Here is a 27738-nt window from a genome sequence, read left to right as displayed (position 1 = left end):
GACACACTCCACAAGGAGGGTAAGCCACAAAAGGTCATTGCTAAAGAAGCTGGCTGTTCACAGAGTGCTGTATCCAAGCATATTAATGGAAAGTTGATTGGAAGAAAAAAGTGTGGTAGAAAAAGGTGCACAAGCAACCGGGATAACCGCAGCCTTGAAAGGATTGTTAAGAAAAGGCCATTCAAAAATTTGGGGGAGATTCACAAGGAGTGAACTGCTGCTGGAGTCATTGCTTCAAGATCCACCACACACAGACGTATCCAGGACATGGGCTACAAGTGTCGCATTCCTTGTGTCAAGCCACTCATGACCAATAGACAACGCCAGAAGCGTCTTACCTGGGCCAAGGAGAAAAACACCTGGACTGTTGCTCAGTGGTAAGAGGTGTTGTTTTCAGATGAAAGTAAATTTTGCATTTCATTTGGAAATCAAGGTCCCAGAGTCTGGAGGAAGAGTGGAGAGGCCACAATCCAAGCTGCTGGAGGTCTAGTGTGAAGTTTCCACAATCAGTGATGGTTTGGGGGGCCATGTCATCTGCTGGTGGAGGTCCACTGTGTTTTATCAAGACCAAAGTCAGCGCAGCCGTCTACCAGGAAATTTTAGAGCCCTTCATGCTTCCCTCTGCCGACAAGCTTTTTGGAGATGGAAATGTCATTCTCCAGCAGGACTTGGCCCCTGTCCACACTGCCAACAGTACCAATACCTGGTTTACACACAACACTATCACTGTGCTTGATTGGCAGCAAACTCGCCTGACCTTAACCCCAAAGAGAAACTATTATAGAGAATCTATGGGGTATTGTCAAGAGGAAGATGAGAGACCCCAGACCCAACAATGTAGACGAGCTGAAGGCTGCTATCAAAGCAACCTGGGCTTTCATAACACCTCAGCAGCCACAGGCTGATCGCCTCCATACCACATTGCCGCATTGATGCAAAAGGAGCCCGACCAAGTATTGAGTGCATTTACTGAACATACATTTCAGTAGGCCAACATTTCAGATTTTAAAAACATTTTTCAAGCTGGTGTTATAAAGTATTCTAATTTACTGAGATAATGACTTTTGTGTTTTCATTGGCTGTAAGCCATAATCATCAACATTAACAGAAATAAACACTTGAAATAGATCACTCTGTTTGTAATGACTCTATATAATATACGAGTTTCACTTTTTATATTGAAGAACTCAAATAAATTTAATTTTTGAGGATATTCTAATTTTGTGAGAAGCACCTGTATATAGCGACCTACCCCATCACTGAGAAAACCATACGGTCACACAGTTCTCTCTCTTCCTGCCCAACACTGATCTATCTGATCAAGGCAGGAGGGGAAATATGAATAAGAACTGTGCATGCAATCGAGTAATACACATGTATCACAGCTCCTGAAACTGCCTACCAAAAACCAGCAGGACAGAAGATCCTAAATCTTGATTAAAGTACCTTTCATGGTGCGCAGTTCGCACTGTGAGGCTTCACAAGTCTGAAGTCACATAGAGAGACCGCAGACTTGTCGTTTTCGATCGGATAACCCCTTTAAGTTTGCCCTGTCTAAAAATTCCAGTTTTGTCTGATACAGCACGACAATTAGTATAGTAACACCCTTCCACCACGAAAGATGTTTTGGGCCTCATTCACACGTCAATGTTGCACCTGTTTTATTTTTTGTGTCTGTGCAAAACTCATGGTGTTTTTCTGGTATCACGGATGAACAAGGACAATATAAGTCTATATGTTTGTGAAAAACACGTACGGCACACTGATAGCAATCCATGTGCTCTCCGTATCTAACCTTGCAAAGTATAGGAGAAGCTTTGTCATTTATTGATTTATCAATCCGTATACAATTTTTCACGGACGTGTGAATGACACCTTAACCAGTTGGAAATATGTTTTTCAAACATTCTGTTGTCTAAACTAGGGAGTATCTTATAGTAAGGACTTACTGTATACCTCTCCTTCCGAATGGATCAACTTCTGTTGTTGGCGCAAAAAAAAAAAAAAGTTAAAAAAGTAGTGTTTTTACCCCCAAAAATAGTATGTGTGAACCCACTCTAAGCTTCTTTTTCTAGCATACTTATTTCCATTCACTTCTCTATAGGAAAGAAAAATACTGATAAAAAAAAAAAAAACTTGTAAAAAAGGCACATGAAAACCAAGGCATCTTTAAAAAAGAAAAAGAAAAAAAAAATATATATAAAAAAAATAAGTTGCACTTTGTGCGCGCTGCTGAAATACTCCCAAGTCCTGTGCCCAGCGATCACTCTGGGCACTCTGAGCCTTTGGCCACACCAAGGGTGCACTGAAGCCCCCTCATTTATATATAGGATAGAAGGCTGTACACTGCTGGTAAGATTTTTATAGGGTAACGTGCCCTATATAAATGTTTAAGTAATTTGCATTTCACTGCATAGAGTGGGTGCAGGTTCCTTTTAAATGTACACATGAATATGATAAGAATGCTTAATGGAGTAAATAGATGGAAGAACAAGTTACATCACACTGTATAAAATAATATCTGTGTGCTTAATATTGGATGAGGAGGAAAAGCTCTTAATTCATCCTCCTTATTGTGCAAATAAATCCGATATCTATTTTTTTGGAGAGGTCACGCTGATACGTATATAGATGATTAATATAATGCTCTCATCCATACAGGTATATGATTAGTAAAAAATAAAAGCATTTAAAAACATGTTTCCTATATACAAACAACATTTATGTAGAAAAAAAAATTCTAGATATATTCAAATAACTTAACAGAATATCAAAAAAAAAAAAAAAAAAAAAGTTAGGAGGCCTCGTCCCCCTCCTCGTCTTCCTGCTTTATGACTGGATTTCCTGAAATGTAAGAACAGAGAAGGTGTCAGCTTCTGGGAATATTACATTCTGCCACCTAGTGGTGAATGTAAAGACTTCACAAGACAAGTACTGGAGTCTGAGTGTCTTCTCTAACTTGTCATGGCATTTAACAATCCTGCGTTAGCAATAAAGTGATTTTCTTTTAATAGCGGCCACTACACATGGCAGTGCAGCGTCAGGTGTCCACATCTAGCTGCTGCTTGTAACAGCTGATGGGTGGGGGAGCCGCATGTCCATGCATGTTACACTGATGACCTGTCCTATGGATAGCTGCTCAGCTCTTCTCCCGTTGCCGCCACCTCTGCTCTCGGCCCTCTTCAATCCAATATGTCACTTTGCAGGCTAAGTCTCCACACCTCCTCTACCTTTCTTATGCTGAAGGATGGACGGGCACTGATGATGCTGGTGCTGTGTCCATCTCACACACGAAAGGCAAGGGAGACATAGTTTAGACTTATCACGGCCCTCCCCCGTGCCACTGTACCGGCCATAATCAGATTGAAGAACACCAGAACCTCAGAAGGGAAAGTGACTTCATATGCAAAAGGTTTCATCACTTCTTTGGGATAGGGGTGGAGGATCGCATTAAAAGGGACTCAGGCAGCAGGTTTTTACTATGTAATCTTAGGGAAGTATAATATAGGAAAAGAGACCCTGATTCCAGTGATGTATCACTTACTGGACTGCTACCTGCAGTTTGAATAGTATGCCTGCTTTCTCTGCTGTAGATGTAGCGGAGCTCAGAATGCGGAGCTGTGTACAACCCTGCCCACACCACTGATTGGCAGCTATGTACACTGTCCACAAGCTGCCAATCAGTGGTGGGGGCGGGGTTACACTTTAGCTGGACTGCCTGGCACATGACACCTAGTCCTGCAGTGATAATCTCCTGCTGATAAAACACTGATTGTAATGAAACTACAACACACTAAGTGACACATCTCTGGAATCAGGCTCTCTTGCCCTATATTAGGCTGCTCTCACATTAAATAGCAAAAACCTGCAGACAGATTCATATCCTTCCATGAGTGCAGTGTGAAAACCTGAATCGTCACCAGAACTAGTGATTTAAAGGGTACCTTTTTTAATAAACTTTTTTTTGCATTATGTTCCCTTAAATTTGCTGCAGACCTGGACTCCAATTGGTCACTCAAAACTATGTAGCTGCAGAATCCAGACCCCCACCAATGTGCCATATATTCAAGGAGGAATAACATTTAAATATTGAATTGATATGTGCCCTATAAGGCAGGTCTCATTGATTCAACCAGATTACAGATCCGGATTGTCAGCATCCAAAACATTGCGTTCATAGAAATGCGCCTCCAATTTCTTAGAGTATTGACCGATAGATGTTTGTTTTAGAAAACTGGGAGCTTTGCAGCGACAGTAGGCTGCAGCCTACAGGGTGCCCACTAATCTGCAAGGACGCTTTGCTGCAATGGAAATGCCGCGCACACTTGAAATCCTTAAAAAAAAAATTTGTTACCTTGTTAAATAAGGGACAAAAAAAATATTTCTTCCTACGCCTGGAGCTACACGGTGACTTTGGCCATGACACAGGTCATGTGGGCAAAAATCACGATGTGTAGCTGCTGGAACGTCACACACTACAAGTGAATGGGGTTGCGTTTCGGAACTAAGGTACTACAACTTCGAGAAGCAAGTGACAAAAAATCCATCTGGATAGGATTTTTTTACAACTTTCTCGCAAGTACACCAAGTATCGTAATTCGACCCCATTCACTTGTATTGCCTGGTGATCTAGCAGCTACACAGCGATCTTTAGCCGCACATCCTGCGCCGTGTAACCTCAGTCTTAGTGTTACCGAAAGTAACTAGTGGGAATAAGAAATTGTGTTAGTTAACACTTACCATCCAGTTTCTTCAGCTTAGGAAGGCGCTTTGTTGCCTCTTCCACCCAGTTACCCTCTGACGCGTGTTTTTCTTCCAGAGGATTCCCTACAAACACTAGATCCTCCAAACATGGCAGATCCACCAACTTCCCAAACTCCGCTAAAAGGAACAGAAAATCGTTACAATATATCCTTCCTTTGTTACAAGTGTTTGGAGTCACACGTAATGTTATATTGCGCTCTCTTGTCTGTGTACTAACGTTTTCATTTAGAAAACTTCACTTTTACTATTACCGACTGCAAATAACAACAATTTCTACAGAAGACAAAGAGGCCATCATCTGGAGGAATCAGGCATGAGAGCCAAAGTGAAGCTCCGAGGCTCATGGGGACCTAAAAAAAAAGTGGAATTTTGCGTACCCCAGTCTTTCACGGCATTGTTGGACATATACAGTACTTTTAACTTCTTCATTACGTGAATTCCTTTCAACTTCTCAATTAAATTGTAAGAGATCCACAGTTCTTCTAAAGTTTCTCCAACTGCTTCCTAAAAGAAAGAAAGATGTTTAAATATAAGGGAAGATTATCTAACCATAAAATGAAGAACTGACACTCGAAAACATTGAGCGATAATTAGAGGTCTCACAGAGCCCCACAGAGGGGACAAGCCCTTAAAGGGGTTGTCCACCTTTGGGGACAATATTTTTTTTCTTATTTAAATGTATGCAATTGGGGCTAAAAATCATTTTTGCTATTGGGTTTCATTAATATTTTTGCACTGTTTGCCCCCTATAGGTCTAGTCATATGTTCCTCCGCCAGCAGCCATTGTATGGACCGGAGAGCTGCGCAGTCTGTGAGGAAAGCTGCACTAATAAAAGCAGGAGGAGAACCTGTCATACCTGAATAATAAGTTCCACAAAATCATGCCCCCAACACATATTATAAAATAAAGACACTGTGGTCGACCCAGATACCTCATTCTGCAGCCAGCAATGGACAGCGTAATACAGCGGCTACAGGAGGGAAATAGTGCAAAATTTTTAATGAAACCCAATTGCAAAAATGATTTTTAGGCTCAATCGTATGCATTTAAGTAAGAAAAAAAAATGTCCACAATGGTGCCGGAACAGGAGGTGAATATACACTTTTTTATTTTATGGGGGGCAAACATTTAGATCAAGAAGGGGTTGTCCTAGTAGTGGACAACCCCTTTAAGAAGTTAGCAGCTAAAGCTACAAAGATTTAACACAGTATTGTATTCAGCTTAAAATGATTGTATGACTGTAGCAAAAAAGAGGTCTGCTTTTTCCTGAGTGACACTCAGTGACATTGTCTAGTATTACAGCTTAACTATTTAAAAGAGGACCTGTCACTTACTCAAAAAATGTGAGTTAAAAAAAATCCCTGAATTCCTCTGGTTCTATCGTGTTTTTCAGTTTTGCTCTCCGTCGCTCCATTGCAGAGATATTTACATTTGTTGCCATTAGAGCGCAGAATGTGAAAGTTCTGCATGTAGTCCAACTGGGCGTATCTTCAGAGTCTTCCCTGGGGGCGTGCGCTTTTACGCCTCCTACCCAGGAACTGCCAATCACAGTTGATCTAGCCTTATATCAATCTGAAACGCTGCTGAGCTGTGATTGGCAGCGTCTAGGAGGGATGAAAGTGCACGCCCCCAGAGAAGACTCTGAAGATATGCCCAGTTGGAGATTTCACATACTGCGCTCCAAATGTGAATATCTCTACAATGGAGAAGCACAGCGAAAATCAGAAAGAAGCGTCAGCATCAGGGGAGCTCATGGATATTTAACTCAATTTTTTTGAGCCAGTGCCCTTGAACTGTATGGAGATGAACTGCAATAAAGCTGTGTGCCCACAATGCGTTTTTAAGCGTTTCTGCAGCGGCAATAACGCTGCAGAAAGGCTTAAAAAACGCTTGGTAGAAGGCCTGCCATGTTCCCCAATGATAATCTGCATGTGCTGTGCACATGCTGTGCAAATTTCCGCCACGGATCATCATTGCAGAAAAAAAACACAGCACTACCAATTATTTTGCGGAAGTGCTGCGTTTTCGCCGCCATTGACTTGCATTGGAATGAATGGATTCCGTATCACTGTATATGTAGATGCGCATTCCATGCATTCTAATGTGCAGATGGTACCCGGGTCTGGAGGACAGGAGACTCTCCTCTGGACCCGGGTACCATAGAACATGTAAAAAAAATAAAATAAAATAAAAAATAAATATTAGACTTACCTTCTGATGGCCCCCGATGTGCTTGTCTTCGCTTGCCGGCAGCTCGCGGTGGACTGAAGGACCGGCGCTGACGTCATTTAGTCATGTGACGGCAGGTCCTTCAGTGCAGTGTACCGCGAGCTGCCGGCAAGCCAAGAAACATCGAATCAAGACTCCGGGGGCCATCAGAAGGTAAGTATAGATTTATTTTGCACCATTCTTTTGGTCACACTATATAAATCCATGCCGTTTGCATGGATTTATATAGTGTGACCAAGTTGTCAAGCACTTTCCAAGTGATGCTAAAATCGCTTGGAAAGCGCTAGACAACCCGCATGCAGAAATGCATGTGAAGAACGCTTCACAACCGCATGTCCCTGGCAGGAAAAACGCATGTACAATCCGCATGTACAATCCGCATGCGTTTTTTCTGCCAGGGAGATGCAGAAACACTCAGGAAAATATCCAGAGCATTTCTGCATCGTGGGCACATAGCCTAACAGTTTTTTTTTAAATGTCTAAAAAAAGAACAATTTTTTTATTTTTTCATTAAATAAGCTCTTATTCACAAACAGCTGCAACAGAAACACAATAAAAAGTGCTTGTATTTGATGTATTAATCAAGATAATCTTATTTTAGAATAAAAGCCAGGAGAAATGGGCTCTTTACTATATCAAGATTTGATGACTTACCAATCCATTTAAATTCTTTATGTTATTTCTTCCTAAAGACAATATTCTGAGGTTTTCTGAAAAATAACGCACAACATAGAAAGTAAACTTATGTTTGTAGTTCTTCAAGGTACTATTACTAGTGATTTGGGCTGGGGATTCTCAGATGCTTTTTGTACCAAATCAGCTCTAATATCAACTATTGCATGAGTTGCAAGCAAATTATTGTGCACAGTAGTGGATGAGACATAAGGTACTAAAAGGGACCAACCAGAGGCGTAGCTAGGAGTTCAGCTCAGGGGAGGCGAAACATCTGAGTGGGCCCTTACCAGGTAACCGTATTACAACTACAATGGCGCACCCTAATAGTGGATATAGGGGAACCTCAGCAGATGAAAATAAATCTATATACAAAGACCAGAACTGATATTACTGCCATATGGTAACATAAAGTGGTGCACCAGAACATGTAAGAGATTAGTACAGTTGCTGATAGTGGCTTACAGATGACATTCTTTCTGATGGAGTTGTTCACTTTTCCCATCATTTCCATCTGGCCCAGACCGACATGACAACTTCTCCAGCCAGGACTCGTCTGCTGAGATTACAACAAACACACATTTGACTTCTCACATTTCCAACCTGGCCTAACATCCTGGTCCTACTGATACCCCAATACTGAGCCACTACTGCAGTATGTGTCCCCATTACTGCACCGGCTATGTGGCACAAAAACAGAGCTCCTCCTACTGTCCCACATAATAATGCCACCACTGTGCCCCATATATAATAATAATGCCTCCTTTGTGCTCTCTAGATGGTAAAATTGCCCCCTAGAAAATATAAATGCCCTGTGCTAGAGACCTCCACATTTTGTCCCTAGAAAGTAATAATACCCCCATATGCAACTTTGATGGTCACAATACTCTGAGTGCCCCTATAACAATAATGCTTAAGTGCTCCACTATACACCGTATGATGTCCCCACTGCTCCCCTATACACAGTATGATGAGCCCACAGATCTCCTATACAACGTGTGATGTCCCCTTTGCTGACACTGCTGGGAGTGGGAGGAAATTAACTTTATTCCTCCCAGCAGCCTCGCTCTTCCAGTCATAAGGGTGGTGCTGGCACGGTTCAGTCACCGCTCCGTGTATAGGGAGTGGTGGCTGTAACTGCGCCCCGGCACTGATTGACAGCCGATCCAGTACCCTCTGCCCCCCGGTAGCTATGGTACTGGAGCCCCTATAAACAATATGCTTCTTAAGTGCCCACTTGATAATTAATAATGTCTCCTGGGTCCCCCCATGTACAGTAATAATGGCTCCAGCATTGCTGATTCGAGCAGGCGGTCGTGTGACGACTACACTGCTTCGGCTTCTTTCGATTCTCTTCTATAGAGAGAAGCCAAACCTTTCTAGTCGGCACATGCAAATAGCAAACACATGGTCGCATGACCGCCTGATAACGCCGGGGATACTGGGGGCTCATCACAGCAGGCGCACCCTGTCATGATTTGGCAGTCTGCAGTCACATAGAGAGACTGCAGACATTTATCCCAAGCCTTTAATAACTTTATAAAAAAATAATAAATTGCTTATTATGAAATTATTAAAGCACCACTCCAGCGTTTTTTTTTTTTTTTTTATCACCGCTGGAGTGGTGCTTTAAACCTAAGTCCCCTGCCCCCATTCATATACTCACCCCCTGGCATCTTCACCGTTTTTCAGTGCCGCTCCGGTCCCGCGTTGCCATCTTGTGACTATAGCTTTTGACTGGCTGGAAGTCAGAAGTTACATCACAAGCTCTCGGTGTAAGTCTATGAGAGACAGAACGAGGCCAGAACGGAGCTCCCATATACTTACATTGATTAGTGCCCTCCAGCTCCAAGAAACACTGGAGCAGCCGACAGGTCACAAACTGCAGGAGACGGACCGGAGGCGAAAATGGCGGAAAACGCCGGCAGGTGAAAGTAAGACACGGGGCAGGGGACTTGCAGTTTAAGCACCACTCCAGCGGTGAAATTAAAAAAACACTGCAGTGGTGCTTTGAATACGATGCAGCTCCTGGTTACTGTATGGGGGGCTTATCATACAAATACTTAGAAAAGACCCAGCTTGCAAGTATAAAAATCCCCCTACATACCCATCTCCAGCCTTCCCAGACAGCAGCTATTACATGTGATGGATGACAAAACAGTACTAATCAGACCCCCAGTGCACTGTCCGCACTCCCCCACAATACCCCCATCCTCTCACATTCACCCCACAGTCACCATCACCATCACATGACTACTTTTAATTTATCTAATAAATTCCCTCCCCACTGACTGATGGAGTTTGCAGACAGTGAGGCAGGACCAGGAAGTGGCAGTGAAATCCAAGGTGGGCACTAGGACCCAGAATGCGTTAGCCAATCAGACTGTGCAGGGGGAGAAACAAACTGCAGCGCAGCCCGCCTCAGCCCAGCCCGGAAGTTCGTCAGGTCAGACAGCCAGCACCGTGCACGGACTGAGGCTCTGCACACCGGTGACTGTGCTACCAGTGTGTAGAGGCTGCGGCAGACAGGGGAGCAGGCATTTTGCAGCTCTCTCCCTAACACCTCAGAGTGTCGTGCGCTGCCTCATCATAGAAGGGGCCATGGCCCTGGGTGGGCCCCTTCATGTGATGGGGCCCAAAGCGACAGCCCTCTCTGCTCCCCTGGTAGCTACGCTACTGTGACCAACTGTTTCAATCAGGCTTGTGTGTTAAATACATATTTTTTTGTTTTGCCAATGTATTTTTTTTTCTTTGTTCAATATCACAAATCAGTATTAAATATAAAAATTAGTAATCTTGCAATTTTCACAACTTTTAGTCTCATACATCCTGTTATTTCAGGAAATGCACATGTACATTAGCAGCAACAGACTGACCCAGACCCTATCTTATATATTGAAGCATCTAATGAGAGTGTGCAAAAGTCATTGTGAAGAGAGGGGGGAGCAAGGTCAGCTGTGAAATCGCCTTTTGTCATTGGCAGATCCGGTGTTATCAGCTAGAGGTGCTACCAGTCATAATCCTTCCTCTGCTGATAAGGAGCCTGCTGAAAACTCTTCCTGAAAAGACAGGAAGTGTCTAAAATAGCCCCAGGGGCTAGTGTGAAAATTTCAAGATTACAAAACGTGATCTGAGGGAAAATGCATATGTTCGGGATTTGCATTGGAAAATTCTGCTGCAAATCTTGATGAATTGGCAGGAAAAACCCTGTATAAAATTTGCACGTTTTTTGTTTCAATTTTTCCCCCACTCATTAGTATGGGTGAAATCTGCTGAGAAAACGCTGAAAGAATTTACATACTACAGATTTAAATCAGCAACGTGTGCATGAGGCTTCAGGATTCTCCTCCACTTTGCTGGTACTAGGAAATCTGCAATCCGGAAAAAAATTCCACAATCTGGAAATCCGCAATCCGAAAAAACGCAAATAAACTACATGTGCCCATAACCTAACGGTATGCACACACAGCATTTTTAGAAGAGTTTCCTAGTAGAAACCGCTTCAGGAAACACTCCTTCTTTGGGGAGTTTTTTATTTCCTAAAGTGATTTTCAAGAGTTTTTTTTTACTGAAGCATTTTTTGCAGTCTTCTGTTTGGACGATGCCTAACTTGGAGCCGATTCTATCAGGATACGCTTCAAAGGAGTGACAGCACTTTCTTTTTTTCCCCACCAAAAATTTTTCAAAACCTCTTTGGGGGAAAAAAAAAAAAAAAAAAGCGCTGAAAAGACTGAACATATGAACAGCAAAGTAGTTTTACAATACAAATGAATAGGAAGAGTCTTTCAAGCAATTTTAAAATGCCGAGATTTTTGGACCAGGTTCACTCATAAGAGACACCTGGAAAAAAAAATTGCTGAAAAAATACAAATCCTAAAATCCTATTCATTACTATTGTAAAATCACTTTGCTGGTCATATGTTTTGAGCGTTTTTTTTCTTCCCTCCTCTTCGGGATTTCCAAAACTGCCTAGTGTGAAAAAAGAAAATGCATGTCACTTCTTTGAAGCAGCTCCTGATGGAATCCTCTCCGAAATAAGCACTTAAGAGTCTGCAAGCCCTCGACTGTCCATCAAAGCGTGCTCATTATGGGCAAAGATCTGCTTGTCTAAACCCTGCTCAGACGAGCGTATAATACGGACATGTGCTAAGTAGAAATCAGACAGCACACTGACTGATATTATTCAATAGGGATTTTTTACACGGACTGAGTATCCATGTGAAAAAAAATAGCAGCAGGCACTATTCTCTTCCGTATATTGGATGAGACTTGCCCATTCAAATCTATGGGCGTTATTAAAAAAAAACAAAAAACGGATCCCATATGGAACATTCATATTACATCTGATTTTTATGGATACATTGCCATTATAAACTGTACTTGATCATGGACATTTTAAAACGTTGATGTAGAAATAAGAACACAAAATACGGACACACGGATGAAAATAGGACAATTTTGCATTCGCCTGTCTGACCCCGGCCTGACTCCTACCATTCCCTATGTGTAGATACTTTTCATTCTCCTTCTATAAAACGGTTTTAAATAAAGGACAACTGCCCTCCAAATTCAATGCCCTTCAGACATCCTACTTTAGTGGATCAGTAAATCTACAGCGATGAGTCCAATCTTGTGATTGAATAGAAACCATTTCTACACAGTAAGGAAGTGGTCAATACCAGCGGGTGACATTTATTACATTATGGTTGCACGTTTCCATACGCTGCTTTTACGCAGCTACAGTGGCATGTAAAAGCTTGGGCACCGCTAGTCAAAATGAATGGTATTGTGAACAGTTAAGCAAGTTGAATATTAAATGATCTCTAAAAGACATAAAGTTAAAGATGACACATATCCTTTGTATTTTAAGCAAAAAAAATAATATTATTGTCATCTTTTACATTTTAAAAATTACAAAAAGGAAAATGAGCCAATGCAAAAGTTTGTGCACCCTGCATGGTTAGTACCTAGTAGCGCCCCCTTTTGAAAGTATCACCGCTTGTAAAAGCTTTTTGTAGCCGGACAAGAGTCTTTCAATTCTTGTTTGAGTGATTTTCATCCATTCTTCCTTGGAGAATTCTTCCAGTTCTGTGATATTCCTCAGTCGTCTTGCATGCACTGCTATTTTGAGGTGTAGCCACAGATTTCAATGATGTTCAGATCAGGGGACTGTGAGGGCCATTGTAAAACCTTCAGCTTGCGCCTTTTGACATCGTCTACTGTGGATTTTGACGTGTGTTTAGGATCATTATCAAGAATTTGTTGAAATTTCGTTGAATCCATTCTTCCCTCTACCCATGAAATGTTCCCTGTGCCATTGGCTGCAACACAACCCCAAAGAATGATTGATACACCCCCATGCTTAATGGTTGGCGAGATGTTCTATTCCTGAAATTCTGTGCCCTTTTTTCTCCACACATACCTTTCATCATTGTGGCCAAAGAGTTCTATTTTAACCTCATCGGTTCGCAGGACTTGTTTCTAAAATGCATCCGGCTTGTTTAGATGTACTTTTGCATAGTTCTGATGCTGAATTTTATGGTGAGGATGCAGGAAAGGTTTTCTTCTGATGACTCTTCCATGAAGGCCATATTTGTGCAGGTGTCTCTGAACAGTAGAACAACGGACCACAACTCCAAAGTCTGCTAAATCTTTCTGAAGGTCTTTTGCAGTAAGAAGGAATTCTGATTTGCCTCTCTAGCAATCCTATGAGCAGCTATCACTGAAATTTTGCTTGGTCTTCCAGACCTTATCTTGACCTCCACTGTTCCTGTTAAGTGCCATTTCTTAATTACAATTCGAACTGAGGAAAGGGCAACTTGAAAATGCTTTGCTATCCTCTTATAGCCTTTTCCTGCTTTGTGGGCCTCAACCATTTTCAGAGTGCTAGGCAGCTGCTTAGAAAAACACATGGCTGCTGTTTCTTGGCACAAGGTTAGAGGAAGCTGGGTTTTTTTAAAGCTGGGAAATTTGCATCACCGGCCTTTCCTAACGATGATCGTGAACAAGTCATAACCCTAAAAGGCTAATTAAGGTCTGAAACCTTAATCAAAGTTATCAGAGCACACAAATCTCCAAGGGTGCCCAAACTTTTGCATTGGCACATTTTCCTTTTTGTAATTTTTAAAATGTAAAAGATGAATATTATATTATATATATATATATATATATATATATATATATATATATATATATATATATATATATATATACACACACACACACACATATACATACACATACAGTGCCTACAAGTAGTATTCAACCCCCTGCAGATTTAGCTGGTTTGATAAGATGCAAATAAGTTATAGCCTTCAAACTGCAAACGAGAGTAGGTTTTATGAACAGAAGCATAAATCTTACAAACCAAAAAGTTATGTTGCTCAGTTGAATTTTATTAAATTTTAAACATAAAAGTGTGGGTCAATTATTATACAACCCCTATGTTTAATATTTTGTGGAATAACCCTTGTTTGCAATTACAGCTAATAATCGTCTTTTATAAGACCTGATCAGGCCGGCACAGGTCTGTGGAGTTATCTTGGCCCACTCCTCCATGCAGATCTTCTCCAAGTTATCTAGGTTCTTTGGGTGTCTCATGTGGACTTTATTCTTGAGCTCCTTCCACAAGTTTTCAATTGGGTTAAGGTCAGGAGACTGACTAGGCCACTCCAACACCTTGACTTTTTCCCTATTGAACCAGGCCTTGGTTTTCTTGGCTGTGTGCTTTGGGTCGTTGTCTTGTTGGAAGATGAAATTACGACCCATCTTAAGATCCTTGATGGAGGAGCGGAGGTTCTTGGCCAAAATCTCCAGGTAGGCCGTGCTATCCATCTTCCCATGGATGCGGACCAGATGGCCAGGCCCCTTGGCAGAGAAACAGCCCCACAGCATGATGCTGCCACCACCATGCTTGACTGTAGGGATGGTATTCTTGGGGTCGTATGCAGTGGCATCCAGTCTCCAAACGTCACGTGTGTGGTTGGCACCAAAGATCTCGATCTTGGTCTCATCAGACCATAGAACCTTGAACCAGTCTGTCTCAGAGTCCTCCAAGTGATCATGAGCAAACTGTAGACGAGCCTTGACATGACGCTTTGAAAGTAAAGGTACCTTACGGGCTCGTCTGGAACGGAGACCATTGCGGTGGAGTACGTTACTTATGGTATTGACTGAAACCAATGTCCCCACTGCCATGAGATCTTCCCGGAGCTCCTTCCTTGTTGTCCTTGGGTTAGCCTTGACTCTTCGGACAAGCCTGGCCTCGGCACGGGAGGACACTTTCAAAGGCTGTCCTGGCCGTGGAAGGCTAACAGTAGTTCCATAAGCCTTCCACTTACGGATGATGCTCCCAACAGTGGAGACAGGTAGGCCCAACTCCTTGGAAAGGGTTTTGTACCCCTTGCCAGCCTTGTGACCCTCCACGATCTTGTCTCTGATGGCCTTGGAATGCTCCTTTGTCTTTCCCATGTTGACCATGTCTGAGTGCTGTTCACAAGTTTGGGGAGGGTCTTAAATAGTCAGAAAAGGCTGGCAAAAGAGATCTTTAATCCACACATGTGAAGCTCATTATTCTTGGTGCCTGAACTACTTCTTAATACTTTAGGGGGACCAAACAGAATTCTTGTGGTTTGAGGGGTTGAATAATAAATGACACTCTGAATTAACTTTTTACGTTTAAAAAAAAAAAAAAAAAAAAATTTGCTGCAGTGCATTTCCCACTTCCAGGCTGATCTACAGTACAAATGTCACAATGCCAAGTTAATTCCGCATGTGTCAACCAGCTAAATCTGCAGGGGGTTGAATACTACTTGTAGGCACTGTATATATATTTCAAATGTTTGGGGTCATTTAGAAATGTCATTATTTTTGAAAGAAAAGCACATTTTTTTTCAATGAGGCTAACATTAAATGAATCAGAAATACACTCTATACAATGTATTGAGTATAAATAACGCTTCAAGCTGCAAAAGTCTTGTTTTTATTGCAATATCTACATAGGTGTATAGAGGCCCATTTCCAACAACCACCACTCCAGTGTTTTAATGCTACATTGTGTTTGCTGTGTAAGAAGGCTAATGGATGTTTAGAAAACCCTAGAAAACCCTGGCACAAGTGTGTATATGTGTATATATATATTTTTGCCTAAGATACACAGGAAATGTGTCATCTTTAGGCCTTTTAGAGATCGTTTCATCTTCATCTTGCGTAACTGTTCACAACAACAGTAATTTTGACCAGGAGTGCCCAAACTTTTACATGCCACTGTATAATGAGTTATTTCCATTACTGGATATTTTACTTTAACTGATACAAGCAGCAAATAGTTAACAACAGATAGTTCAGAAGAATAATTGTGCACTTACTCAGTCCATTCAGATTGGCTATTTTTTCAATGCAATTGGTAGAAAGTGACAACTTCCTGTGAAAACAAGCAAACATTAACATGATACAGATATGAACGGATACTGGAAGCCTGTGCTAGCATTTCTTCTGCGGTGTTGCTATCGGTGTGTCAAGAGTGGGAGAAGAGGGTTCCATTGACAATATAACACAATGGGCAGCACTTTGAACACATTTTATAAGTGGTCATAAACTTGTAAAAAACTCATGAAAGAATAAAGTTACGTTAAAACCAAGCACACCATTGTTTTTCTTATGAAATTCTCAATAAGTTTGATGTGTCACATGACCCTCTTCCCATTGAAAAAATAAAGTTGGTTCCAAAATGGTCGACTTCAAAATGGCCACCATGGTCACCACCCATCTGGAAAAGTTTTCCCCCTCCCATATACTAATGTGCCACAAACAGGAAATTGATATCACCAACCGTTCCCATTTAATTTAGGTGCATCCATATAAATGGCCTACCCTGTACATTAGTCTGATTCACTTACTGGTAGTAGTGTTCATTTGTGATATTTTTGTTACTTTTGTCCTTTGATTTCTAGGTTGACAATATAATTTATGGTCTCAGACTCTGTCAGCACAGATAACCAAATACAGGCACTTTCCCACTTACCTGTTTTCCCCTTATCACTCCCCTTCCCCCATACGGAATGACAGCTCTGGCTTTATACACGGACAGAAGGACAGAGATGGATGGAAAACAAGTAGGTGAGAAGATGCACTGAACTGTTTGGCCATCATGCACAGAGCACCTGTGCTTGGTTTGAACAGTCAGTCATTCTATGCAGACAGAGTCCCTTTAATAATGCAGGGATAGACTTCATTTTCTAGTCTTTGGCTGTGTTAACAGTAATGTAAATTGTTTTGCCATGTCTGTACATTTTACTTTTTGTAAAACGGACAGATTAAAGTTATAAAATACGATAAAACTTTGTCACAAAAAAAGGTACTTGTTGATAAGAAGTGTGTGAACTGTAGATCGTGATCAGTGCTAGAATGTACTTCACTTGTTTAATTACACGGCGTGCAGAATTATTAGGCAAATGCTTTTTTTGATCACATGATACTTTTTATACATGTCGTCCTACTCCAAGCTGCATAGGCTTGAAAGCCAACTACCAATTAAGTAAATCTGGTGATGTGCATCTCTGTAATGAGGAGGGGTGTTGACTAATGACATCAACACCCTATACAAGGTGTGCTTAATTATTAGGCAACTTCCTTTCCTGTGGCAAAATGGGTCAGAAGAGAGATTTGACGGGCTCTGAAACGTCCAAAATTGTGAGATGTCTTGTAGAGGGATGCAGCAGTCCTGAAATTTCCAAACTTTTGAAGTGTGATCACCGAACAATCAAGCGTTTCATGGAAAATAGCCAACAGGGTCGCAAGAAGCGTGTTGGCCAAAAAAGGCACAAAATAACTGCCCATGAATTGAGGAAAATCAAGTGTGAAGCTGCCAAGATGCCATTCGCCACCAGTTTTGCCATATTTCAGAGCTGCAACGTTACTGGAGTATCAAAAAGCACAAGGTGTGCGATACTCAGGGACATGGCCAAGGTAAGGAAGGCTGAAAAACGACCACCTTTGAACAAGAAACATAAGATAAAACGTCAAGAATGGGCCAAGAAATATCTTAAGACTGATTTTTCAAAGGTTTTATGGACTGATGAAATGAGAGTGACTCTTGATGGGCCAGATGGATGGACCAGAGGCTGGATCCGTAAAGGGCAGAGAGCTCCACTCCGACTCAGACGCCAGCAAGGTGGAGGTGGGGTACTGGTATGGGCTGGTATCATCAAAGATGAACTTGTGGGACCTTTTCAGGTTGAGGATGGAGTGAAGCTCAACTCCCAGACCTACTGCCAATTTCTGGAAGACAACTTCTTCAAGCAGTGGTACAGGAAGAAGTCTGTATCGTTCAAGAAAAACATGATTTTCATGCAGGACAATGCGCCATCACATGCATCCAACTACCTCACAGCGTGGCTGGCCAGTAAAGGTCTAAAAGAAGAAAAAATAATGACATGGCCCCTTTGTTCACCTGATCTGGACCCCATAGAGAACCTGTGGTCCATCATAAAATGTGAGATCTACAGGGAGGGGAAACAGTACACCTCTCGGAACAGTGTCTGGGAGGCTGTGGTGGCTGCTGCACGCAATGTTGATCGAAAACATATCAAGCAACTGACAGAATCTATGGATGGAAGGCTGTTGAGTGTCATCATAAAGAAAGGTAGCTATATTCATCACTAATTATTTTGTTTTTTGTTTTTGCATGTCAGAAATGTTTATTTCTAAATTTTGTGCACTGATATTGGTTTACCTGGTGAAAATAAACAAGTGAGATGGGATTATATTTGTTTTTTATTAAGTTGCCTAATAATTCTGCACAGTAATAGTTACCCGCACAAACAGATATCCTCCTAAGATAGACAAATCTAAAAAAAAAAACCCATTCCAACTTCCAAAAATATTAAGCTTGGATATTTATGAGTCTTTTGGGTTGATTGAGAACATAGTTGTTCATCAGTAATAAAAATAATCCTCTAAAATACAATTTGCCTAATAATTCAGAACACAGTGTAAACACAGTGAAGTGATGGTATATAGGAAAGATATGACATAACTTCCCTATAGATATGACATCACTACCTTGCAGATATGACATCACTTTCTCATCAGTTGATGTCAGACTGTCAAAAACTCCCATGATCTTCAGATGAAGAAACGTCTTAGGCCGGCCATACACATTAGATGGCTATTGGCGGAACGATGCTTCAGCTGACAGTTCAGCGGATAGCCATCTCAGCCGACTCTCCCAGTCACCGAAGCGCTTGCTAGGCTGAGCGCTCTTGTACTCTCTATGAGAAAGCCACCGACATCAGTTTATTTCAGGGGCAGTCCGAAGTTGGACATGCACGATCAACACCTCTCCTGCCCACCAGTTGGCCGGCGCTCCCATAAACATTAGACCATTGGACGAACCCATCGATACTAGCAGGTTCAAGAGCCATAAATCTAATGTGTATGGGAGACTTAAAGGGGTATTCCCATCTCTAAGCTCCTATCCCAATATGTAGTAGGTGTAATAATAATATTAGCAAATACATCCAAATAGAAATGTAGTATAGTTCTTCTGATTTTCTATGTTGCTTACCCCATGTGCAGGGCATTGCAGTAGCTTAGGTATCCATGGTTATGACCACTCATAAAGTGACAGTTAGTTGTTAGTGGTTGTAACCATGGATACCTAAGCTGCTGCAATGCCCTGCACATGGGGAAAATGACATAGCAAATCGGGAGAACTATACTACATTTATAATTGCAGGTATTTGCTAATATTATTATTACACCAACTACATATTGGGATGGGATCTTGGAGATGGAAACACCCTTTTGAGTTAAAGCTTAACAACATTGTCGTGTCACGGGTCTGCTGCAGCCAATCCGTAACCACTGACTGGCTGTAGCTTATGAATATTCCTTTAGAAAGCAAGTCAAAAATTCATGTGACCCACTGGGAATGGTGGCACTTACATCGCTGGAATAGCTCTGCTGGGGGGAGGTGAGTAGTCATAGTTTTTATTCTAAATGGGCCCCTAAAGTGATTAATATGGAGTTGTCAAGCAGTGGGCAACCCCTTTAAGCACTATTAATGCCTTTGAGGATTGTCCCTTAAAAGTTATTCTCCCGGTCATCTGCTGTCCACGGACCTACAACAAAGGTTTCATTCTGTTGTGAATTATATAGAATGTAGGGTAAAGTTGGCGCATTAGTTTAGAGCAATGGCCGATTCCCCCTGGGACCCTTTGCTGTCTTCCTCGTCCTGTTATTGTCAGACCTCCCAGTATGAGACTGCTGTCAATCACAGTGTAGGACTCCTAAATTCAATGTGACAGGTTCCTAATAATTAATAATTCTTACTCGCAATTGACTAGTGTGGATAGGGATGCATCCATCTTCTCGATCGGTGGGATCTGTGCGTATAACTTCACTTCTTTGGCTTCGACAGCTTTCTGTGCCGTCTTTTCTTCCTGATTAGAACACACCAAAAATTGTATAGAAACTGAAATGTAGGAATCACAAATCATAGATAGTCCACAAAAGGACGAGCAACAGTCATTACCAGTAAGATTTTTTGGAACAAAGTCATTTCTAAATGTTAGTTTACCACTTTTTCTTTAAATCTAACACTGCCACCTACATGATCTATTCTCCCATCTGTCCCCATACAGCTGAATATTCTTCACAACCGGTGCCGTGAAAATGATTGTCTGAGATTACACTGATCGCCTACATTGAAATGAATAATCTTTTTTTTTTTAGTTAGATCACTAACTTGTATTTGTGAAGACATCTCAAAGGGGTATTCCCGAAATCACAATATGGCTTTATAAAGTGTACACATATGTTAATTCATTTGTGTCAATTATAACTCTTTTTTAAATCTTCCCCGTTTTGCACATATAACCCCCGCCCCCAAAAAATGACCCTCCTGACTCTATTTCCCCTTCAGTTGGCATTGGAGCCGTCCTGCTGTAGTTTTAGCTCATGGTCGATCATGCACAGTACAGTCTCTCGCAGCTAGCGTCATGCCAGTATACCTCTGCTCTGGGGTGTGTCTAAATGGGAGCTTCTACTGTGAGGCAATGTATACAGGTGCTAAAAGGAGAGATATGCTGCAGGGGCGGGGCTCTATATACAGGGGACAAAAAAGGAGAATATACTGTAGGATTGGGCTTAATCCAGGGACTGATAAGAGAGAAATATTGTAGGAGGGAGCTGAGAGGATAGATGCACTGCAGAAGGATGCGGAGAGAAAAGAAGTACTGCAGTAGGAGGCTCTGTATACAGGGGATAGAAAGTAGGATATAATGCAGGATGGGGCTGCATACAAGGGCTGAGATTAGTTAAATTCTGTTTGTTACCTATTGCTGAATTACAACTGTTGTGAAACTGCACATCGCACTATTGACGCATGTGACTGAAGAGTATCTTCTGCTATATGCACCAATAGAGCGGCATTTTCAACTTCACAAAAATTATCTGGCCGCAGCAGGCAACTCACACAGTTCTTCACTGCGCTTGTGGAGTATGGGAAAGAAAGCTGGGATCTACTATAACCAGCTCCAGCTAACAATGCTCTAAAACCACACTGTCAGCTATAGGCTATGTTCACAAGTTGCGTATTTGCTGCAGGCAAAACCTGCTCTCTTGGCAGAAAAGAAGCTGCTTACAAAAAGCAGGTTTTGCTGAGTTTTTTTCCTGCGTTTTTGTCAGGGTACATTTGTCTCTTGTGCATGCGGATAAAGTTTAGTGCATAAAAAAAACATGATTCAAGTTACTCAGGTTTTTGCGGCAAAACCTAACACCTGCGTTTTTTGCTGCGCTTTTGCACTTCCCCATTGCTTTCTATAGGTGAAAAAACGCTGCAAAAACGTTGAAAGAAGTGAAATGCTGCAGTTTGCAAAAACGCAACAGTTTTCCAAATCAGTCAGGAAAGAAAACCAATGTGTGTGCACAAGATTTCTGTAATCTCAGACTCTGCTGGTACTGTAAAATGCAGCTTAAAATTTGCATAAAAAACCCCCAAAGCAAACGCAATGTGCGAACATAGCCATACTGTTGTAGATGGCAGAAGATAAAATCGGTCAGGCAGGGTATTGTACAGGAGCATAATGTGGATTCTACACTTAGATTAGTATGGTAAGGCCACGGCCCCACTACCAGTATTTGGTCAGTATTTTTTCTCAGGAGTGGGAGACGAAACCAGGAGTGGGTGATAAATGCAGAATTGGTGACTTGTTAGGCTGTGTGCCCATGATGTGGATTTAATGCAATTCCGCCGCGAAAAGGCATTGAAAACACTTGTTGAGTTGTCTGCCATGTTTCCCAATGATAATCCACATGTGCTGTGCGCACGCTGCGGATTATCACTGTGGAAAAATCCGCAGCACAACCGTTAATTTTGTGGAATCACAGTGAAATCGCCGCCATTGACTTGCGTTGGACCGAATAACATCCGCATGACTACATGTACACATGAGGATATTATGCGATTCAATGCGCCAATTCAAGACTCTCCTCCAGACCCGGGTACCTGTAATTAAAAAAGAATTAAAATAAAAAAAACATATACTTACCTTGTGGTGGCCCCCTGTTTGCTCCTGGCGGCGCTGCTGGCTCTTCAGCTGCTCGCGGTGGTGTAAAAGGACCTTCTATGACGACACTTAGTCATGTGACAGGTCACGCGACCGCTGACGTCGGCGGTCACGTGACCTGTCACATGACTAAATGACGTCATTGAAGGCCCTTTTTAGAGCACCGCGAGCCGCCGAAGACACTGGACGCACCATAGTGGAGACCAGGGCCATCGGAAGGTGAGTATAATGTTTTTTTTTTATTTTTCAACATTTTTTATTCTTTTCTTTACTATAACATTATGATGGGCTTAGTCTTTACATTAATAAGTATGCATTTACTGCGCTTTGTGAAAAATAATGCAATTCTGGGAATAAGCCTTTAAAAACTGCAGCAGATTCACTGCTACATTAGAAACAAACGTGACACAGAAGAACAAAAACTTACCCATTTGGATAGAGCGTCTTTAATAGTTGTTGCTTTAGCCTAAGATAAAAGACAGGAACAAATAAAATAGGGGGACAGGAGTTGTCCTGAGCAGACATTTCAATGCGGAAACACATGGGATGTCCAGGGTGATTCACTCACTTCTTTATCCGTAAAAATTGCAGTAACTTCTATAACGAGACGGTCGACCGTACTGAAATTTGGACTGTACATACTTTATTTCATGAAAAGTGCGAGTGCAATAAACCTCAGCGACATCGACTAGAAACATCCTTGCGCCAAGTGGTCTCGCCGACTTGACGCCCGCCGGTTGTCTCCAGTACGAGATAGACTTGCTGCACAACTTTCTGTAGTTTGTGTGGTGCTTGTATTTCACTCCTGCCGAATTCCTTCTTCATTTGTTAACAATGTACAGATATAGCTTGGAGGAGCGTGTTTTCACTGTGAAAATTTATTCGGAAACTAAGTCCTTAAAGAGGTGCCAAAGTGAGTGTCCAAAGAAGTTTGGAGGTTGAAATCCACCATCCAAACCGTGTATTCTGTCATTGGTGAATAAGCTGGAACATTACTAAATAGACATGATGGAGGTCGTCCGAAAACGTTAAGTCGGATTTTTTCCTTTTGACACCATTTGAAAGGCGGGTATACAGTAACAAGCCACGACCATTACAGGCACTCCAAGAGAACATGCAGCGAGAAATTCAGGCTATGACCCCAGACGTCCTGTGGAATACATTCAACAATACGGAGGCGTGCTTGGATGCGAATGATGGACATTTTCAATACCTGCTTTAAAACATCAGTTTCTCAAGAACCATAGTATGTACACTCCAAATTTGAGTACGATAGATTGTCTCTTTTAGAAGTTACAGCAATTTTTCCGGGTAAAGTAGCGAGTGAATTAACCTGTATTAGCCTCTATTTGGGATACTCTTAGCCATTCCATTCATTTTATGACAGTAAGAAGTGAACCATCTGCAGCACTATTCTTGAAGTTTATAATTAATTTAAAGGGGTTTTGTATATTACTACAACTCCAGGAACAGGAAGGATTGGTACGGTATTCCAATTACTACCAGTCATCACTAATCCACAAATAGGGGATCAGTAGAGGTTGGACTCATAAGAAACCCACCAATTGCCATTGAAATGGAGAGGGAGTCACGTGTGTGCCCTGCTGCTCATTTCAATCTCTGCGCGGCTGCCGGGGCTGGATGATCACTGTACTCGTCTCTCCGGCTATTATGCACCTGTCCCAGTATCCTGGGCTCCGCGTCCTTCCCCTAGGTCCATTGCCCATTGTTGTGCTCCACGTTGGGTTTTGCAAGTTGCTCGGCGTGAATCAATGACATCATCTCCCTAATCCTATTTAAGAGGTATTGAAACTACTGCTTCCCTAATCCTATTTAAGAGGTATTGAAACTACTGCCCTCTATGTTTGATGTGCTCAACTTTCTGTGCTTTACTTGTTTCTATTCCTGCTGGCGCCTATTAACCGAAAGTGAAGTCGGTGAAGGTGCATGCGCATTACAGGACTATGCTCTACCCTAAGTGGGCAGAGAAAATTGCACTTGCGCTTCTACTGTGCAGGTGCAGCAAGATTCGCAGAGATCTGTTCATGACGCGTCATCCACATCAATCAAGACTGTACGACAGCTGTAGGGATTTAGTAGGTGCAGAGAAAAGAAAAAAGAAGACAACGAAGCAGACAGTTGTATTCCAAAAGTATAAAAAGGTTTTTGTTTTGTTTTTACACATGCAGGGGAAGTTGGAGGATTACATACAGGTCGATGGACTGCGGTAATAGAGCAGTTAAAAGGTGGTGGCTTTAGTTTATATTGGGAAAACCTGGTGAAAGGTTCCCTTTAAACCCTTTCTGATATTGTGCGTAATAATACGTCCATGTGCCATGGGCCTTATGGACCAGGTACGTATTATTACAGCACAGCGATCGAGCCCGCACAGAGGCTGCGCGAGTGCGATCGCCACCGGGTGTCAGCTGATTCGGACAGCTGACACCCGGCATTCAGTGCAAGGAGCGGTGCCCGCACCAGTCCCGGCACTTTAACCCACTAAATGCTGCGATTGCAGCATTTAGAGGGCGAGCAGAGGGACAGAAGCTCCTCTGCTCTTGGATCGGAGACCCCAAAACGTCATCGCGGGGTCCTGATCGCTGCCATGGTGACCCGATTTCAAATTTTTTTTGTACCCATTTTCCAGTGTGAAAATGTAAAATCTGGGGCTAGAAATGTAATTATTCTTTCTTCACTGCCCAATGGTGAAAAATTCTGTGAGGCACATGTGGTGTCAACATGCTCACTGCACCCCTAGATGAATTCATTGAGAGGTGTAGTTTGTGAAATTGGGTCTCTTATGGTGGGTTCTGCTGTTCTGGCACCTCAGGGGCTCTGCCAATGTGACATGGCCCCATCAAACCAGTCCAGCAAAATATGAACTCCAATATGGCACTTCTTTCCTTCTTAGCTTTGCACTGTGCCTCAAAAGTCGTTTTTGACCACATATGGGGTATTGGCGTACTCAGGAGAAATTGCACAACAAATTTTGGGGCCCAATTTCTCCTGTTATCCTTGTGAAAATGAAAAAATTGGGGCAAAAAGATAATTTTTGCGAGAAAAAAGTGATTTTTTTATTTTCACAGCTCTACGTTATAAACTTTATAACACTTAGGGGTTCAAAGTGCTCACCACACATCTAGTTAAGTTCCTTAAGGGGTCACTTGTGGGGGGTTTCCACTGTTTAGGCACATCAGGGGCTCTCCAAACGCAACATAGCATTCGCTAATTATTCCAGCAAATTTTACATTCCAAAAGTCAAATGGCGCTCCTTCCCTTCCAAGTCATTCCGTGTGCCCAAACAGTGGTTTTCCCCCACATATGGGGCATCGGCTTACGCAGGAGAAATTGCACAAGTGGTATGGTGCAATTTCTCCTATTACCCTTATGAAAATGCAAAGTTTGGGGCTGAAAAACATTTTTGTGGGAAAAATGTGAAAATTTTATTTTTATGGCTCAATGTTATAAATTTCTGTGAAGAACCTGGGGGTTCAAGGTGCTCACCACACATCTAGATAAGTTCCCTGAGGGGTCTAGTTTCCAAAATGGTGTCACTTGTGGGGGGTTTCCACTGTTTAGGCACATCAGGGGCTCCCCAAACGTGACATGGTGTCCGATAATTATTCCAGCAAATTTTACATTCAAAAAGTCAAATGACGCTCTTTCCCTTCCGAGCCCTGCCGTATGCCCAAACAGTGGTTTTCCCCCACATATGGTGTATCGTTGTGCTCAGGAGAAACTGGACAACAAATTTTGGGGTCCATTTTTTCCTGTTACCCTTGCGAAAATAAAAAAAAAATTGGTCAAAAGTAACATTTTTGTGGAAAAAAAGTTAAATGTTAATTGTTTTCTTCCACATTCCAAAAATTTCAGTGAAGCACCTGAAGGGTTAATAAACTTCTTGAATGTGGTTTTGAGCACTTTGAGGGGTGTAGTTTTTAGAATGGTGTCACTTTTGGGTATTTTCTGTTACATAGACCCCTCAAAGTGACTTCAATTGTGATGATAAATAAATAGTGTAGTTCCCATGGCCGGATCCCGGTAAGTATAGATTCACATTTCTAAACACCTGTACGCCCATATTAGAGGTCTGAAAAGTCCCAGGGGGTGACAGATTCCCGTTAACGTGCAAACAGCCTTCAGGGGTAAAGAAGACCTGTCGCTTGCCACAAATATGTAGTTTGCCACCGTTCTCCTGAATCTGACTTTTTTGTGGGTTTGTTTTCTTTTTCTGCGCCTCTCTGCTCCCGAGACACGGCTTCGTCTTCCCTGTATATAAATCATCTTTTATTTTTTAGCCAAGTGGGAGTGGTGCTCAAGAAGACGAGCACAAAGAAGAATTAAGGAAACACGCCCACTTGGAAAAAGACTATACTTATACAGAGAGAAAGTATCTCAGGAACGGAGGGGTGCAAGAACAAATTAGAACAGCGACATTTCCACAAAGTAAAAAAAAATGTGTTCTCTCCGTCAGCCCCCATTACATCTGGAGGACTGACCCCGTGTGCTCTCCGTCAGCCCCCATTAAGTCTGGAGGACTGACCCCCGTGTGCTCTCCGTCAGCCCCCATTACATCTGGAGGACCGACCCCGTGTGCTCTCCGTCAGCCCCCATTACATCTGGAGGACTGACCCCCGTGTGCTCTCCGTCAGCCCCATACGTCTGGAGGACTGACCCCCGTGTGCTCTCCGTCAGCCCCCATTACGTCTGGAGGACTGACCCCCGTGTGCTCTCCGTCAGCCCCCATTACGTCTGGAGGACTGACCCCCGTGTGCTCTCCGTCAGCCCCCATTACGTCTGGAGGACTGACCCCCGTGTGCTCTCCGTCAGCCCCCATTACGTCTGGACGACTGACCCCCGTGTGCTCTCCGTCAGCCCCATACGTCTGGAGGACCGACCCCGTGTGCTCTCCGTCAGCCCCTATTACGTCTGGAGGACTGACCCCTATTACGTCTGGAGGACCGACCCCGTGTGCCCTCTGTCAGCCCTATACGTCTGGAGGACTGACCCAGTGTGCTCTCCGTCAGCCCCTATTACGTCTGGAGGACCGACCCCGTGTGCCCTCTGTCAGCCCTATACGTCTGGAGGACCGACCCCGTGTGCTCTCCGTCAGCCCCTATTACGTCTGGAGGACCGATCCCGTGTGCTCTCCATCAGCCCCTATTACGTCTGGAGGACCGACCCCGTGTGCTCTCCGTCAGCCCCTATTACGTCTGGAGGACCGACCCCGTGTGCTCTCCGTCAGCCCCTATTACGTCTGGAGGACCGACCCCGTGTGCCCTCTGTCAGCCCTATACGTCTGGAGGACCGACCTCGTGTGCGCTCCGTCAGCCCTATACGTCTGGAGGACCGACCCCGTGTGCTCTCCGTCAGCCCCTATTACGTCTGGAGGACCGACCCCGTGTGCTCTCCGTCAGCCCCTATTACGTCTGGAGGACCGACCCCGTGTGCTCTCCGTCAGCCCCTATTACGTCTGGAGGACCGACCCCGTGTGCCCTCTGT

General features: G+C 42.8%; 1 protein-coding gene across 1 annotated transcript in view; it reads right to left on the bottom strand.

Annotated features, from left to right (window-relative positions):
* Nucleotides 1-2730: 2730 nt before the first annotated feature.
* The window catches only part of DNAL1 (dynein axonemal light chain 1), a 25711-nt gene continuing 703 nt past the window's right edge, over nucleotides 2731-27738 (bottom strand). Inside the window, exons 2-8 of the mRNA XM_073638842.1 lie at nucleotides 22664-22702; nucleotides 20000-20109; nucleotides 16033-16088; nucleotides 7649-7704; nucleotides 5142-5268; nucleotides 4741-4881; nucleotides 2731-2844 (exon numbers count right to left, since the gene is read on the bottom strand). Of these exons, the coding sequence (XP_073494943.1) occupies nucleotides 2795-2844; nucleotides 4741-4881; nucleotides 5142-5268; nucleotides 7649-7704; nucleotides 16033-16088; nucleotides 20000-20109; nucleotides 22664-22702 (579 nt within the window). The 3' untranslated portion in view covers nucleotides 2731-2794. The remainder of the gene's footprint in view (nucleotides 2845-4740; nucleotides 4882-5141; nucleotides 5269-7648; nucleotides 7705-16032; nucleotides 16089-19999; nucleotides 20110-22663; nucleotides 22703-27738) is intronic.

This window comes from Phyllobates terribilis, unplaced genomic scaffold (assembly GCF_046119375.1).
Source record: "Phyllobates terribilis strain yellow unplaced genomic scaffold, ASM4611937v1 Scaffold_7__3_contigs__length_470593459, whole genome shotgun sequence".
Lineage (NCBI taxonomy): Eukaryota > Metazoa > Chordata > Amphibia > Anura > Dendrobatidae > Phyllobates > Phyllobates terribilis.
This window is presented reverse-complemented; position numbering and strand designations above follow the sequence as displayed.